At 42.1% G+C, this 15710-nt stretch overlaps 1 protein-coding gene across 1 annotated transcript in view; it reads left to right on the top strand.

Annotated features, from left to right (window-relative positions):
* Positions 1-15710, top strand: part of NCAPD3 (non-SMC condensin II complex subunit D3) — a 70993-nt gene that overhangs the window by 47053 nt on the left and 8230 nt on the right. Inside the window, exons 22-30 of the mRNA XM_069468671.1 lie at positions 1361-1475; positions 1570-1680; positions 3311-3549; positions 4485-4564; positions 10265-10402; positions 10730-10863; positions 11099-11298; positions 13480-13590; positions 15415-15597. Of these exons, the coding sequence (XP_069324772.1) occupies positions 1361-1475; positions 1570-1680; positions 3311-3549; positions 4485-4564; positions 10265-10402; positions 10730-10863; positions 11099-11298; positions 13480-13590; positions 15415-15597 (1311 nt within the window). The remainder of the gene's footprint in view (positions 1-1360; positions 1476-1569; positions 1681-3310; positions 3550-4484; positions 4565-10264; positions 10403-10729; positions 10864-11098; positions 11299-13479; positions 13591-15414; positions 15598-15710) is intronic.

Consider the following 15710-nt stretch of genomic DNA (forward strand, 5'->3'; position numbering starts at 1 on the left):
TGCTTTAGACACTGTTTCTAAACTGTGTAAGAGAGTCCTGTGAGCCAGGACATGTTGAGCCAGCTGGCTGTTCTCAGTGGCTGACTGTTGATGAAATGTGTTATGACAGTTCTGATTCCAACACCTGACACTGTCCAGTAAAGGACATAATGATCTGCTTTTTGATATCCTGCAGAATAGGACATCGTTTAACCAAAACTGGCCATTTTTCTTGGCTGTTTAAATTAGCAGAGCACCTCTTTTCTGTGTTCAGTTCCTGCATTGCCCGCCTAGCTCTTGTAGTTCTGGTAATCACAGACCAAGTTTAGATTTGTTGAAAGGGAAAGCACTGGGGTACTACTGTGCACACATCCTTTAATAAAAAGTCTCATTATGGGAACCTGGACACTTCAGGTAAGGTGGCCATGATATGTGATGTGGGCTTGGCTCTTTTAATTTCTTTGGGCAGGGTCGCTGCCCACATTAAGACAAATGCTTATCAGGGTCAGTGAGTTTTTCAACTATTAAATATGTCACCAGAAGCTACTCTTCAATCAAAATATATACAGAGAAGTTTGGCCCTATATATATTGTTTAATTCATGCATCTTTACATAGGATTTAAGTATTTCTTTAATCTATTAAGAGATACAGTATGTTCAAGGTTTTTTAAACCCACATCTATTATTGTCTTTCTTATCCTACAATAAGCGTTTACTTGACATTTTACTATTCAGTATCGCCCTTCCATTTTGGAGGTAAAGAAAAAAGAACAATATTACTTAACTGTTAAACTGAATGTCATTAGTACACAGTAATGGCAGCTGCGAGAAAGCATAGGAGTCTAAATAGTAAACCATTCTGGAGGACAATTTGGAAATATATTTTAAGATGTAAAACAGACTTATATACTCTTTAACCCTGGATTTTACTTTTAAGGAAATAGAGCAGTATCCAGTGGTACACAGATGCTTACCAGAGCTCCTGTAAACATTTGCAAAGTTTCAAACAACTTGTGTTCATTAATAGTGGAATAGTGAAATAAATTATAATGATATCCATGGTTTTTAAATGGCATGTGTATGTAGCCATTAAATTGGCATGAAAGGGTGCCTGCTATTCAAAGTAATAATTGCAGACTTCAAAATAGCATGATTAGTAAGTGTATAAGAAAAGCAAACATAAAGCCATCTGACTATAGAAATACTTTGAAGAAAAGTTATACATGAAAAATTTTTACAACGGTCATGTATTTTTATAGAACAAAAAATAGTAAAATTTTTTTAAATTGAGGGGTAAAGGACTCATGGACATGTCCTAATCTAGCTAGAGTTAACTTTTCTTTTGCCTTATTTTTACTGTAAAACCAATTCTCTTTGTAGGTGAAGTACATTTTTACCTTAGGAGATATAGCCCAACTATGTCCAGCCAGAGTGGAGAAGCGAGTCTTCCTTCTGATTCAGTCCATTTTGGCTGCTTCTGCTGATGCGGATCACTGTAAGGCACTTGAAATCGTACTCTGCACCATGCTGTGTTAAGGCTGAGTTAACTGCTGAGATTCTGTCAGTAATCCTTTCTCCCTTCCCTGTAGTACCATCGTCTCAAGGTAGCAGTGACGATGCCCCAGCCTGCCATGCACCCTCCCAGGTCAGAGGCTCTGTCATGCCTTCTGTTATTAGAGCGCACGCCATCATTACCTTGGGTAAGAAAACCACATGGGGAAACGGGGCTTGTGCAGTCAAGTTCTGTGTGTAGCTTTTGTCTTATAAAAAGCCCAGCCATGGTAGTGTGCTGTGTGCTGCTGAGTGTATGTTTACTCTAGCTCTTGTGATCTGGGGAGGTAATTCCAATAGGAGCACCCAGCTCTGCAGGCATAACAGAGCTGTAGATATATGATGAGCTCAAACAATAAAGCCTAGGAAACTGACAGATACCATGGCTCACACTATACCTAATCATAGGAGTCCTCGGGTTGAAAACTACCCGAGAGTATAAGACTCAGAACACTCTCTATAGGGAGCTTTATTTTTTTTAGTAGGATTGTGTGAATTTATTACAATTTTACTTATTCTTATAATTTTTTTCAATACCTTCACTTACCTTTAATGTTCCTATAATTTTTTTATACTCATAATGTAGCACTGAAGTCTATTCATCAAGAACTGTATGCCTGGCACTGCACTGACTTCTGGGAATGGAAAAATAAATTTGAAGTTCAGTCTATAAAGGAGATGGGTTTTTTTAAAATACTTCTCAGAACTGGTAGATGAACTATTAGCAGTTTTTCTCCATGAACTCAAATTATTGTTAATCTTTAAAACACTGACCTCTAGGTGCTATAATTTAATTTTTTTTCCTCAGTGTGATTGCATATTTTATGCTAGATAAGATTTATGAACATTTTTGGGGCTGGGCATGGTGGCTCATACCTATAATGCTAGCACTTTGGGAGGCCAAAGTGGGAGGATTGCTTGAGGCTGGGAGTTTGAAACCAGCCTGAGCACGAGCAAGACCCCATCTCTACAAAAAAAAGAAAGAAAGAAATAGAAAAATTAGCCAGGCATGGTGACATGCACCTGTAGTCCTAGCTACTGGGGAGACTGAGTCTAGATGATTGCTGGAGCCCAGGAGTTTGAGATTGCAGTGAGCTATGATGATGCTACTGCACTCTAGCCTGGGTGACAGAGTGAGACCCTGTCTTAAAAAAAAAAAAAAAAAAAGATAGATATATATATATATATATATATATATATATATGAGAACAGTTTTTGGTAATACTGGTTATTTTTCAAATACCTAAGACTGCAAATAAGAACAAAACATTCTCCAGGCCACAAAGCAAATATACAAATAAAACTCAGCAGCCCTCCTAACTATCCATAAGAAATAAAATATATGATATGAGCATTCTTTCCTACTTCCATAGCTCAAATTTCAAATTCATACAAGGTATTTAGCTTCTGTAGAGTACGTGTATAATCAAAAGTAAAATGTGACATCTATTAGGAATTGTTGGTCATTTTCCAGGTACGTAGGTAACTATAAAATTCAAACATTAAGTTTAAAAGGAAGATGATTTTATTAGTGTAAAGGAACGTCCCATAGTGTATATCTCATGAAACCTTGTGGGAGTTTATTTTTCCTAAAGGTATTTTGAACTTTCTAATATTTAGGGTGAGTCTGTCTGCCTTTAGTTTTTTGTTATTTGTGATTGTGGGCATGATGTTTTAACTTTGACGAACTAAAATTCATAGTAAGATTTCTCTAGAGAAAATGTAGTCATGAAATTAGGATAGAATAGAAACAAGACATCTTCCTCACTTCTGTGCCAGGTAAGCTGTGCTTACAGCATGAGGATCTTGCAAAGAAGAGCATCCCAACTCTCGTGCGAGAGCTCGAGGTGTGTGAAGATGTGGCTGTCCGCAACAATGTCATCGTGGTGATGTGCGATCTTTGCATCCGCTACACTGTAGTGGTGGACAAGTACATTCCCAACATCTCCATGTGTCTGAAGGATTCGGATCCGTTCATCCGAAAGCAGACACTCATCTTGCTTACCAATCTCTTGCAGGTTCGTATGAGGATTAGATCCTTCCTCCCCTCCACCATTGCTTCTGGTTTAGGGAATATTTGAGTAGCATAGGAAATGTGCTTGCTTTGTAGTGTAATAGAATCCAAAAATAATTAGTCTCATCTCTGATTTAAGAATATAACTCTTCTAATGTTTAGTACAGCCTTTTAAACAGATCATTACTTATAAATATTCATTTTAGGTGTTTGTTCATATATCCTATCAAGCAGTGTGAAGTTTCATCTTTGCAGATAAATGTCATGTGGAGAAAAGCACACTCAGTAGACAATTAGTTCTAGTTCCATTTCTGTTACTCTCCTTGACCTTGAACAAGCCCACATTTCTCAGATGTCACTTCTTCATTTGTGAAGTGGAGGTGCTAGTGTTTACGCTGGGCTAGGTCATGGTGTTGCTCTGAGAGTCCACTGAGATGTCTCAGGGCGTGAGAGCTTAGGGAACTGTAGAGCTCTACAGAGCATTAGATACTTTTAGATACACTGAAAGCATATGTTTGGCCTGTAATGAGGAGAAAATAATATTTGATTTTTAAAGAGAAGATACTTAAGTTGTATGTCTGTCTTGGTATGTTTCATACACTCATCTTTTCATGAATCACGTACCTTATGGAAGCACCAGTGGCTCTCTCCCTCTAAAGCCATGTGCTTTGAGTCATTTGCTAATATGGTAGAAGGTCCGATGTGTTCTATGCACATCCTCCTCCATGTCTCTGTAACTAACAAGTGGTACACGCTCTCGTGATGGCCAGGACGTGAGAGCCAATGCTCTGAACCAGTGCACCAGCGACAGATCCAGGGGCTGACGGTAGATCTCTGGTGGTATCACTAGAGAGCATCCACAGGTGGCTGAGTGACTGTGTACGGTGAAGCTTGTACATTAACACACATCCTGAAATATGCCGGTTTCTCTCTGTGCAGGAAGAATTTGTGAAATGGAAGGGCTCTCTGTTCTTTCGATTTGTCAGCACTCTGATAGATTCACACCCAGACATTGCCAGGTAATCTTCTCCTCACGTGTAAGACTACTAGCAGTTTGCTTCATTTCTGGTATACGCTAGATTTCTTTTCTGTCAAATTGGTTTAGAGTTGAATTATTTAGGATTTAGTGAACTTTTGGTAGTTGCCAGAAAAGTTAGTAGGTTTTATACTAAGCTATCTAACAAAGCTTTATTTTATATGTAAGTTTTACAAACAAAAATTCAGATTCATCATTAAATAATCTCAGCATTGACTGCATGTGCTAACATTGTTTGCTCTTCCTGAAGGAGTGATGAAGAACAGTATGTCTTTGTCATATTAAACTATAGAATGGTAGCCACTAAATGTTGACTTGACTGTGTTGATTTCTAGGCCAAATAAATGTTAATTTTGATAAAGAGTTCAGGCTTTCTTTTAAGTGCAGAAATTATAATGTAGAAATTCTAGGAATTAAGATGGAATTGCATAGTATGAAATCAATATACAAATTATAAGGCTCCTTGGAAATGGGTGTTTCTTGAGAATTGGACAGGAGGGGAGTTACTTGGCAATTGTTAATTCCTATTCCTGTATCATTTTTTTTGAGATTTATTTTCAAGAGGTTGAGAAATGGTCTGATAGAATTTCCTACCCTAGATTATGTTATATGAATAATTCTTTTTAAAGCAAGTCTGCAGTTGGAAAATGGAATGTTGAATGCCATGTCAAAAGCCGCCTCAGTGAGGAAAAGGTTTTTATAGAGTTCATTAACTATAAATAGCTTATAATAATGGGTCCCTCTGGTTCTTAATATAGCTACCAATAATTTAGTCTGGGTTCTGTGGAAGAATTTCTGCTCAGTTTTCTTTGAGTATAATTTTCCAAGGAGGAACATTGCACATAACAAATTAGCAGAAGGTTAACATTCTAATTACCATTGTCTAGAGCCAGAAGCAAAGAGCTAAGGCTGTCACTGTTTCTTTCCTGGCATAATTGGGAAAGGAACCAAGACAGCTATGCAGCACGCTCTTACCTTCACAGTGCATCGGGGTAGTACTGACTCTCATGACCCTCTACACAATGCATACCCCAGAGCAGGCATAATGACAGGTGCTTGGAATGTGCTCAGATGATGAGCCTGGGAGGTAAGATTGGTTATTTAACCTGCATTTTTCTCGTTTTCCCTCACTTTTGTTAGCTGCTATACATGTATATTATAAAGAGCATTAATCAGTGCGTAAAATATATGCAGAACCTGCATGCATGGGTTGTCAGGGCATCAATCAGAAAGAAATTAGAAGGGCAGATAAAGACATACTTTATATTGTAGGAGGATTAGCAGTGCCTCTTCTGGCATTTTAATACTTCCCCCTTAAGTCTTTCCGTTTTGTCTCTGCATTCTGGGTTTGTTAAAACTATGGTTCAAATGTGGACCATAATTTTCAGCTTCGAAAAGCTGATAACTGCATTTGCTAACTGTAATTTATATTACAGTTTAATTTTTTCCTTTTATTTTTAGTTGACATGTAATAATTGTGCATATTTATGGAATGGAGTAATATTTTGGTTCCATATATATGCGACATGTAATGATGAAATCAGGTAATCAGCATATCCATCACCTCAAACATTTATCATTTCTTTATGTGTGGGACATTCAAAATCCTCTCCTAGTTTTTTGAAAATATACAATTTATTATTATTAACTACATTTACCCTAGAGTCCCGTGGGACAGTAGAACTTATTCCTCCTATCTAGCTGTAATTTTGTATCTTTTAACCAACCTCTCCCCTTCTCCTTCTCAGCCTCTAATGACCACAGTTCTACTCTCCTGCCATGACCTCATCTTTTTTTAGCTCCTATATATGAGTGAGAACACGGTGGTATTTATCTTTCTGTGTCTGACTTGCTCTCCAATACTTTAGGCCAAAGGTAGGCCTATCTGTTTACATTAAATACCCTAATGTACATTATTCATATGTATCTGCTAATGCTGATCTTAGCAAGAGACCAGTGTGGCAGAACCTATTGAATTTTTTTGGTCTAGCTGGATTTCCTAAAGATTCTGGCATGAGCAAACAATCCTCCCACCTAAGCCTCCCAAAGTGCTAAGATTACAGGCATGAGCCACTGCACCCAGCCTATATGACATTTTGAATTGGTCAGATAAACCCAGATTTGAAAGCTACGAAGTTGTATGATATATTTTCCCCTCTGCCCACTAGGTGGTGGCCTTGCAGTACAGTAATCACAGAGCGATGGCTAGTAACAAGTAGATTGTTTTAGTTTAACAGGGCAAACGCTGCAAAGGTACAAGGAGGCAGGGCAAGAGGATCAAGGCAAAAAGGGACTCAAATAATGGGACATTGAGATAGAAAAGGGAGAAAAGACAAAGATGGCTTGGTTTGGAAGGAAAGGGGGTTACTCAACTGTCTAGAGGACTTAGTGGAGTTGTGGAAGAAGTGGGATGGGACCGAGGAAGTCAGACAGCTGGAAGGATCAGCAGGCTGCCCATGAGTGGGGACTCATGTCCAGCGTGCTGACAGGGTCCAGGACGTGGCTGTGCATGGTGATGTGGAGTACAGATGTGAGGTTACTGCAGGCAATGAAGATAGAAAGTTAGGGTGTTACATGAGCTCATCTGTATGGACATTGGAGACATTCTGAGTCTTGCTGGGCTTTGAATGGAGTGAAAAACTAGGAGAGTGGAGAGCGCAGGAGACAGGCACGGGGGCTCCAGCAGAAAGAGCTGGAGGCCACCAGCTGGACTAGGTGGGGGAAGCATTGTGTGTGTCTATGTCTGTGTCTGTTGTAGCCAGTGGCCAAGACTCACTCCCCTCCCTTCTCTGTACCTTTTTCTAGCTTCCTTGTTCTTCAGAGCACTTTTAGTAGCACACTTTGTCTTGTATATAAAGCATCAGTCTACCCCCTACATACGGGCTTCCTGAGGGGTGGAGGTTTTTTGTTTACTGCTATATCCCTAGCACCTGAAAGGGAGCTTGAAACCAAGCAGATGCAATGAACATTTGGTAAATGAGTGAATGAAGGTATTAGGGCACTGCGAAATGTTGTCCTCATACTCTATGGGATGTGAGAGATGAAGCAGCCTGCCTTTGACAGGGCCATAAGAGAAATGGTGTCCCTGGGGGAGAGCCAGCTGTCATTTATGAAAAGGAAGTACAGTGAGTGCTCAGAATCACTTACAGAGGGTAAGGCCTTGATTCATCATGGAACCTGGAGTGCAGAATACACAGTAGGAAGGTTCCGGGCAAGAGCAAGGAGTCATGGGGTGTCAGATCAGGAGAAAAGAAACAGCAGTGTAAGGATGAGATAGAGATGAGGAGGGCCTAGATAGGTAACAGGAGGGGCTTAGATGTGGGGTGGTGGCCAAGGAGAACAAGGATGTGGGAAATGCTTGCTTCAAGCCTCAAACAGAGTTCTGGTATGAGTGGGTCTGAGCCCTCAGTCCTAACCTGAGTAGATATATGTTGTAGGCCAGGTGAGAAACATGAATTCATTAGCTGTAGACTTTGTTGAACAGATACCTGCCTCTGAATGGCATCTGGCTTGGGAAGAAATCTGAAAGAGGTCAGATTTTTATGTTTTCTACTAAAGCTGAAAATGGAAGTGAGTTGACTGCTCTTCCTTTGTGGCCTTCATTGGGCTGTTTGAGTAGTGGATTTCAGTTCTTAGTAAGGATAATCATTTCCTTTTATAAGGTAATAATTCAGACTTAGCTGGTCTTCCCCTTGTTTTGCATATAATGCGGTTGATGCTGTGTCAGATCTCTAGACAGTGTCCCTGAGTTGGTGGAGTGGGTTTGGGTGGTTCCTGGTAGTTATCCTGTGGGAAAAGGAGAGGTTGGAAAGGACACTGGTTGAGCTGTGAACTTACCAAGATTTCTTGAGAGCATTGAGGTTTTCTAATCCAAGTACCTGGAGAGTGCCACCTCTTGTCACTCTAAAGCAATGTTCCAGGACATGTTATCTGGAATGTTCGTTTGTTTTAACTTTTCAGCAAACAAAAAACAAAATAGTCCCTCTTCTCCAGTTTATCAAGCTGGTAGGAGCTGTGAGTCTTACTCTAGTCAAGGATGAAACTTGCCTTTTTAATGAAGTCCCAATAAATGCAGCAGCCAAGATGAATCCTGGATATTACGCTTTGACTGTGGCTTTTGGCTTCTCAGGATGGAAAGCTCTGTGACGCGGCTTTCAGCCTTGGCATAGTTTTTATGTTGCTATTGAATTTATCTGTATAGTCAGTTAAGCCGGGTTTCCCCAAGGGCTTAGACTCCGCGGTATTTTGCCAGCTGGTCACCTTTGCCTGTGTGGATTCCTGACCTAAGCTGAGTAGACTGGCATTTGACATCAAGTCAGAGCTCAGAGCAACTCCTCTTCCTGAAGAATTACTGACTTTATCTGATTTTACATTTTCCTATAAATGACTTCAGATCTAAGGAGAAAGTTCAGGTAGACTTGGCAGCTGCTGTGCCGTGGTAGGTTAACTATAATAAAATGCTACACAAGGTGAATTCTTGTTGTTTGTTTCTTTGGGGGATGGTTTGTATTTAGTGGTTTTCTCCATTCTTGTCACAGTTTACCAACGTAACCCTTGTTTAGAAGGAACTTCATCTGATGCTGTGACCTTCTCTGTCTTTCAAACCTGGGTGGCTAAACATAGTTTGTGCAAAATACACTGACTACTCTAAGATCAAACAGGTGCTTCTAGCTGGCCTTAAGTGAATTTTTCCTCAGGGAATTCCATTTTTTTAAATAGAGTTTTATTTGTTCTATTTTCCTATTTGTAAGTCAGGTCGCCTCCTTATTTCCTAGGTGAATAGTCCAAGTGTGATTATCTGCAGTGAAATTTTTATCGAGGCTTACTTCCATCATGATTTCTCAGCTACCTTCTCTGACTTTTAATTGATGTGTATGCTATGAATGCAAACGGATTTGAATCTTAGCCTAAGGAACAACATTAGGGGAAGGGGAACATAAATCTCCCGTAAAGTCCTAATGTGCTCCAAAGCCACGTGTAAGCTGCAGGGATTGTGGAGAGCTGACTGGTGCTCCTGTATGGGTGGAATTGCATCTGAGCTCTGAAGTGAAATTAAAACAGTATGGCAGTATGAATGGACAACAGCGAGTCCTGCACTACCTTAGGTTGACCCCTAAGCAAAAACCAGTGCTTTCGCATTCTCTCACCTGCTATCATGATAAAACAGAAACTGTCTCATAGCTATAGTTGAACAGCTTGGCTTTTGTTTGTTTACTTTTGGCTTTGGAAACCTTCATTTGGGTGCTGGTGGCATCTGTGCCCCTCGTGTGGCACTGCACGGATGTGTGGGGGATGAAGGCCAGGTGTTTCTTTCAGGTGACCACTGTCATTGCATCAGCCTCGAGGACACTGGCTCCTGCTTGAAAAAGCAGTTTGGGGTGGTTGGTTGGTTTTCCCCACTTGAAGTACAGCTGGGTAATAGCACCTTGCATGAATTTTGACGGGAAACCTGGTAGAGAAAGCTTCATACTAACCTTAGATTCAGAAGGAAGCTGAGGAATGAGGACAGACCAAATAAACTAAACTTCTCTCTTGCTTCTGATCTGACGAAACTGCTTGTTGGGATAGACTTAGGATCCGTCACTGTTACGTACAGCTCTCTTCTGCTTGGCAGAGTTCTTGGTGTATTCAGAAGCTGTTGGCGAATAGCAAATGGGTCTCTTTTGTTTCTCCCTCCTTACAGCTTTGGGGAGTTTTGCCTGGCTCATCTGTTGCTGAAGAGGAACCCTGTCATGTTCTTCCAGCACTTCATCGAGTGTATTTTCCACTTCAATAACTATGAGAAGCATGAGAAGTATAACAAGTTCCCCCAGTCAGAGAGGTCAGTGAAGCCTCTGAGGTGGCCTCCTTGTCTCTCGTTAAGAGCCGGGGAGCCTCGGCAGGGGTCTGCCTGTTCTGTGCACAGTGGTTGGACACAGGCCCGACCCAGGTATTCATTGTGGTGGTCGTTATTTTCCTTGGCAGGACGACGTGAGAACGTGCACTCCTGAGGATAGATTCCTAAGGGGGTGTCTGTGATGGACACTGGGATCTCAGCAGTGGGCTCGAGCCTTTGGCATGCAGCTTTTAGGATGCTGTTAAAATGCTGTGTTAAGTCCTTGTCACCCATGCCCATGTGACGCAATAAAATTGTCCTGTTCTGCCACAGAGAGAAGCGGCTGTTTTCACTGAAGGGAAAGTCAAACAAGGAGAGACGAATGAAAATCTACAAATTTCTTCTAGAGCACTTCACAGATGAACAGCGATTCAATATTACTTCCAAAATCTGCCTTAGTATTTTGGGTAGGTTTCGTGTGTTTGGGATAAAACGTGTGTTTAAAAATGCAGTCCTGTGTTGTTAATGGCCCAGCAGGTCTGTAGCAAGTGACAGGAAGACCTCTGTCATCTTGTCCTTGTTTGGCGTGGGCCGTGCCCAGGCAACCCCGTGGCAGCCCCCGGCAGCCCTGGCTCTGTGAATTGCACTTTCCCCGTGGGCTGGAACGTATCTCAGAAGATGGCCTTGTGCGCTTTCTCCCAGCATACTTCGCCGACGGCATCCTGCCCCTGGACCTGGAGGCCAGTGAGTTACTCTCAGACACGTTTGAGGTCCTCAGCTCCAAGGAGATCAAGCTTTTGGCAATGAGATCTAAACCAGATAAGGACCTCCTTGTGGAAGAAGATGACATGGCCTTGGCAAACGTAGTCATGCAGGAAGCCCAGAAGCAGCTCATCTCACAAGTACGTGTGCTGTTCTTCCCTAAATAGGCCTGCTCGCACCCCTGTGCTTCCCATCTGCCCCCAAAATCTTGGTGGTATACCCGAGATCCTGATTTCATTCTTGCTGGTGGCCTTAACTCTTGGCCAGGTGGTGATGATTCTCAAATCTTCGTTTCCAGCCCCACCTTCTCTCTGAGCCAGATCCCAGTTCCGCTCGCTGCCTGGATGTGCCACAGCCGCCGCAGACTTACCCTGTCCAGACTGAATCAGTCCTCCCTTCCTTCTGCTGTCCATCTCTTCCTTCTCCCACAGTTGGCTGTGGAGAAGGGAACCACTATCTACCAGGTTATCCAGAAGCGAGCCTGGTGCCACTGCAGAATGGAGTCTGGCTTGCCAAGCCGGTGCTCTGTCTGAACTGAATGGCTTTGAGGGGAGCTCAGCCTCCACAGTCCTCACCAGGCCCAGTGTCTCGTGCCCAGCCTGGATCACTGATTGGTATTTCCCACCTGACCCCTGAAGGCTTTTGACCAAAGAAGTAGACTTTGATCACATCCACTTTGCTAAGAGACCCTGCCTGTTTTTATCTTACAGATCTTCTCTGTGACTTTATTTGCGCCTGTGCCATTTCCAAGTAGTTTTCTTAACACCCTATTTCTAGTTTGCTTCCGTTGCAGGCCATGCACCCCCTTGCTGTTGCTGCCAGAACAGTCTTTCCTAAGTCCAGATTTGATCATTTTATTCTTCCACTTAAAATAGACTAGAGGCATGTCAACTACAAGGGCCAGTGGGAGCGTTTGGGTCATGGATTGTGGGTCTGTGGTGCTGGTTACTCAGTGTAGACTCTTGTCAAAACAAATGGAACTGTTCACTCAAAATGAATGGGAAATTTTATGGTATGTAAGTTATGCCTCACTGGTGGCATCTTTTAAAACTATGTTGGTGGCTTCCTATTGTCCTGTGCATAAAACCCTGATTCTTCTTCAGGAGCACACAGAACTCCTGGTGGTCCTTCCAGCCCGGCAGCCCTCCCTCTGTCCTCGCTCCTGGCCTCTCCATTCCAGGCTGCCGTGCGCTGCTCCTCCTGCCCACCTCACCCCCACACGCCCTCAGTGCCATCTTCTCTGATGCGTGCGCCTTCCCAGGCATCCCACCTTCGTACTTACACCCCCAGCACCCTGCCGCTCGTCACCTCATGCCCTTCACCGTGACAGACATGCACTGGCGGAGGAGCAGCCAGAGGGCAGGGATTCTTGGCTTCCTTTCCAAATCCATGGAGGTTAGCTGTGTGCCTGGAACAGAGAAGGTGCTTGATAATACTTGAGTGAACACCTTTAAATCACTTTTTAAGACTGTCCCTGAACTACCAACTGCTCAGGTTCAGTTTTATTAAATTGTTTATCTCTACATATTGCCCTCCTGTTTCGGGAACTCTGTCTGATAAGACTTTTTAGAAATGAATGGTTTACAGAAAGAAACATCCGTGTGATTTTAAATGAGAAGAAAGAGTACTTTCAGCTTCAGAAGGATAAATCTTGCATATATGGGCTACTATAGTGAACTATTTTTAATTCTAAGAGATTTATTACAAAATATTTATGGTTAGTGATCATTTTAGGTAAAGATTTTGAAGACTTGGTCAAATTTAGGTACTATGTAAATAAGTAGAACTTCCTCAATGTGTGCAAAGTTACATATACAGATAAAAAAGAGAAAGAGAGAAACAAAGCTGGCTGTCCTCATGCCTAACCATTGTTAGACCATTGTCCCTTCACCAGCAGGAACACAGACTGTCTCTCTGGGCAGCCAGCGTGACCTGGTTTTCCTTCCAAAAGGGAGGATGTCAAATGGAGGGACTGAATGTGGAGCATGAACCCAGGCTCACGATGGGTTTGTGTGGAGATTTAGAGCTTTTTGCCAAGTTACTTAACATATTTCTAATTCCTTCTGCTCAGTTGGAAAATATGAGTAGTATTTATCCTGCCCTACTTTACAAAGCCTTCTGAGTGTTTTGAGGTAATGCTTATAAAGTCTCCAGGAAAAAAGCAGGGGGTCTTATACATTCCCAGTATCATAATCAAAAGTAAAAAATAAACTTAACATGGTATGCTAGATCGGCTCCACTAAAAGAACTAGATCAAGGGAAAGCCTTTGCCTTTCAGAAGTTTATACATCTAAGACATGCCTTTGTTTGTGTTACCGCAGGTTCAGAAGAGGAATTTCATAGAAAATATTATTCCAATTATCATCTCCCTGAAGACTGTGCTGGAGAAAAATAAAATCCCAGCCTTGCGGGAACTCATGAACTATCTCAGGGTAAGGAGGAGCTTGTGCTTTTGGGGTCACTGTCCCCCTGCAGCTCATCACTGAGGATCTTCTGCAGTTGTGATGACTGAGTTAGTGAACGATCACTCCACATGCTAGAAAACCAATGTTACCTCAGTTTGTGTAGAGAGACACCTGCCCAGCAGGCCTGTGGCTGTGGTGAGGAAGATGGAGAGTTTGACCGTGGGTTCCACTGCAGTCACCCCTGCCCTTTTCCATGCAGTTGGGCTTCTGAAGAGCTGACCCAGCGTGCTGAGCCAGGCACATCCTTGGTGGGATTAGATTCCATATTGAAGACCCTCTCAGCTGGGGTCAGAACAAAGTCATCATTGTAGTTCAGCCTTGGGAGGGGTAAAGTGAAAACTGGTCATCATATTTAATTTCAGGGTATTTACCTCTAACACGGTCTCAGACTGACAAGTTGGGAAATAGAATAGATGCCCCGTAGCAACTGCCTCAGGGGCTGCCACAACCAGCCTGGCTTCACTGTTTGTGCGGCAGGGGCACCATGAGAAGGCCCAGTCTGGGCAAAGCCAGGATGTGTTGACCTGCAGTGCAGAACCAAGTGAGGCCTCAGGCCTTTCTGCAAAATCTGCTACTCAGAAATCAATGCAGCATTTTTTTTATTTAATTCAACAGAGTTATTTCTCTGTTCACATTATGTGTTTTTCTTCCTCAAAAAATAATATGAAATTTTTTTCCAAAAAAGGCTAAATGAAATTATTGAATATAGTTTTTCAAATAGCTTTTTATCCATAGAAGCTAAGGTGGGAAAGAAGCGTTGTATGGCAAAAACAAGAACTTCCAATTATTCTTATATTTCTATTGCCCTATTTTAGACCTCAGAAAGGAAAAAGAAAGAGCTTAGATCCGAAGTAGATGACTTAAATATTCAAGAAAAGGAAGTCTGTCTCTTGGTTCTGGGCACATGCTCACAGGATGGTCACACAGTTGCTTGGCAGTACAGCAATTCTCTTCATTAGCCTTTGGAGCCCACTCTAGTGGCAACTGGAAGAGATGATGGATTTCCTTCTCTTTGTTGGGACTTCCCTCCTGGTTGGAGCAGCAATAGATGTTTTTCTCCCTCTAATACTGCTAGATGAAATGGTTTCTTTCTTTTAGCAAAGTGGCCTTGTCCCTAGTAGACCTCTTTAAGACCGAAAAATGTTCTTACCCATATATGATAAAAGATTTTCTAGAAAATCTTCAGAAGAGGACACAAAAAATGGGATTAGAGCCTTAGTTTTCATCCCCTGTGAGCCTATGGGGAAAGCTAATGTAGGCAGATGAGCAGCTTTTAGACTGCATCGCTTCCTGGGACTTGTTCCAAAGGCCCTGTCTGAGCCAGGACTCTCTTTTTCGCATCGGAAACCTTGGAGATTTCCTGCTAACTGGCAGATAGACAGGAAGCTTCCCAAGAGATCAGAACTGTTGGTTAATATCTCACATCATGTTCACCTGCTTCTGTGGTCTTCATAAGTATGGCTGGTGTTTCCTCGGAATATTCCATTATACCTGCTAGTTAGTGTAATGGAACTAGTCTGCTTTCAGTAATGTAAATCTTCACTTGCTCATAACGTGAAGATTCCATTCCCAAAAAAGTGTTAAATGGATAAGGGGGAATGCTTGTGCATTGTTGCTGGGAACGTAAAGTAGTGCAGCCACTATGGAGAACAGTAATCATAAGCAATTATAAATGTTTATAAATAATAATAATTACTTTTAATTGTTCTTATTATTATTTATCAAGTCATGTTGGAGACCTTATGTTTTTATTCAAGAAAACATTAAAGGATGCTTCTGGGTCTGTTTCAGGAGGTAATGCAGGATTACCGAGACGAAGTCAAGGATTTCTTTGCAGTTGACAAACAGCTGGCAGCAGAACTTGAGTATGACATGAAGAAGTATAACGAACAGCTAGCCCAGGAGCAAGAGCTGGCGAAACAAGCAGACGTGAGCAGGGCGGCTGAAGGCACCGATGCGGCGCCAGCAGTGCAGGTAGCTGTGAGGCCTGCCTGCAGCTTGCCCCGCCTCCCAGTCTGCTCTCTGCTCTCAGTCTGTCCAACATTTCTTAAAATTCACGTATGATCAGAGGTTGGTCAGAACTAGAC

The sequence above is a fragment of the Eulemur rufifrons genome, chromosome 6 (assembly GCF_041146395.1).
Source record: "Eulemur rufifrons isolate Redbay chromosome 6, OSU_ERuf_1, whole genome shotgun sequence".
Taxonomy (NCBI): Eukaryota; Metazoa; Chordata; class Mammalia; order Primates; family Lemuridae; genus Eulemur; species Eulemur rufifrons.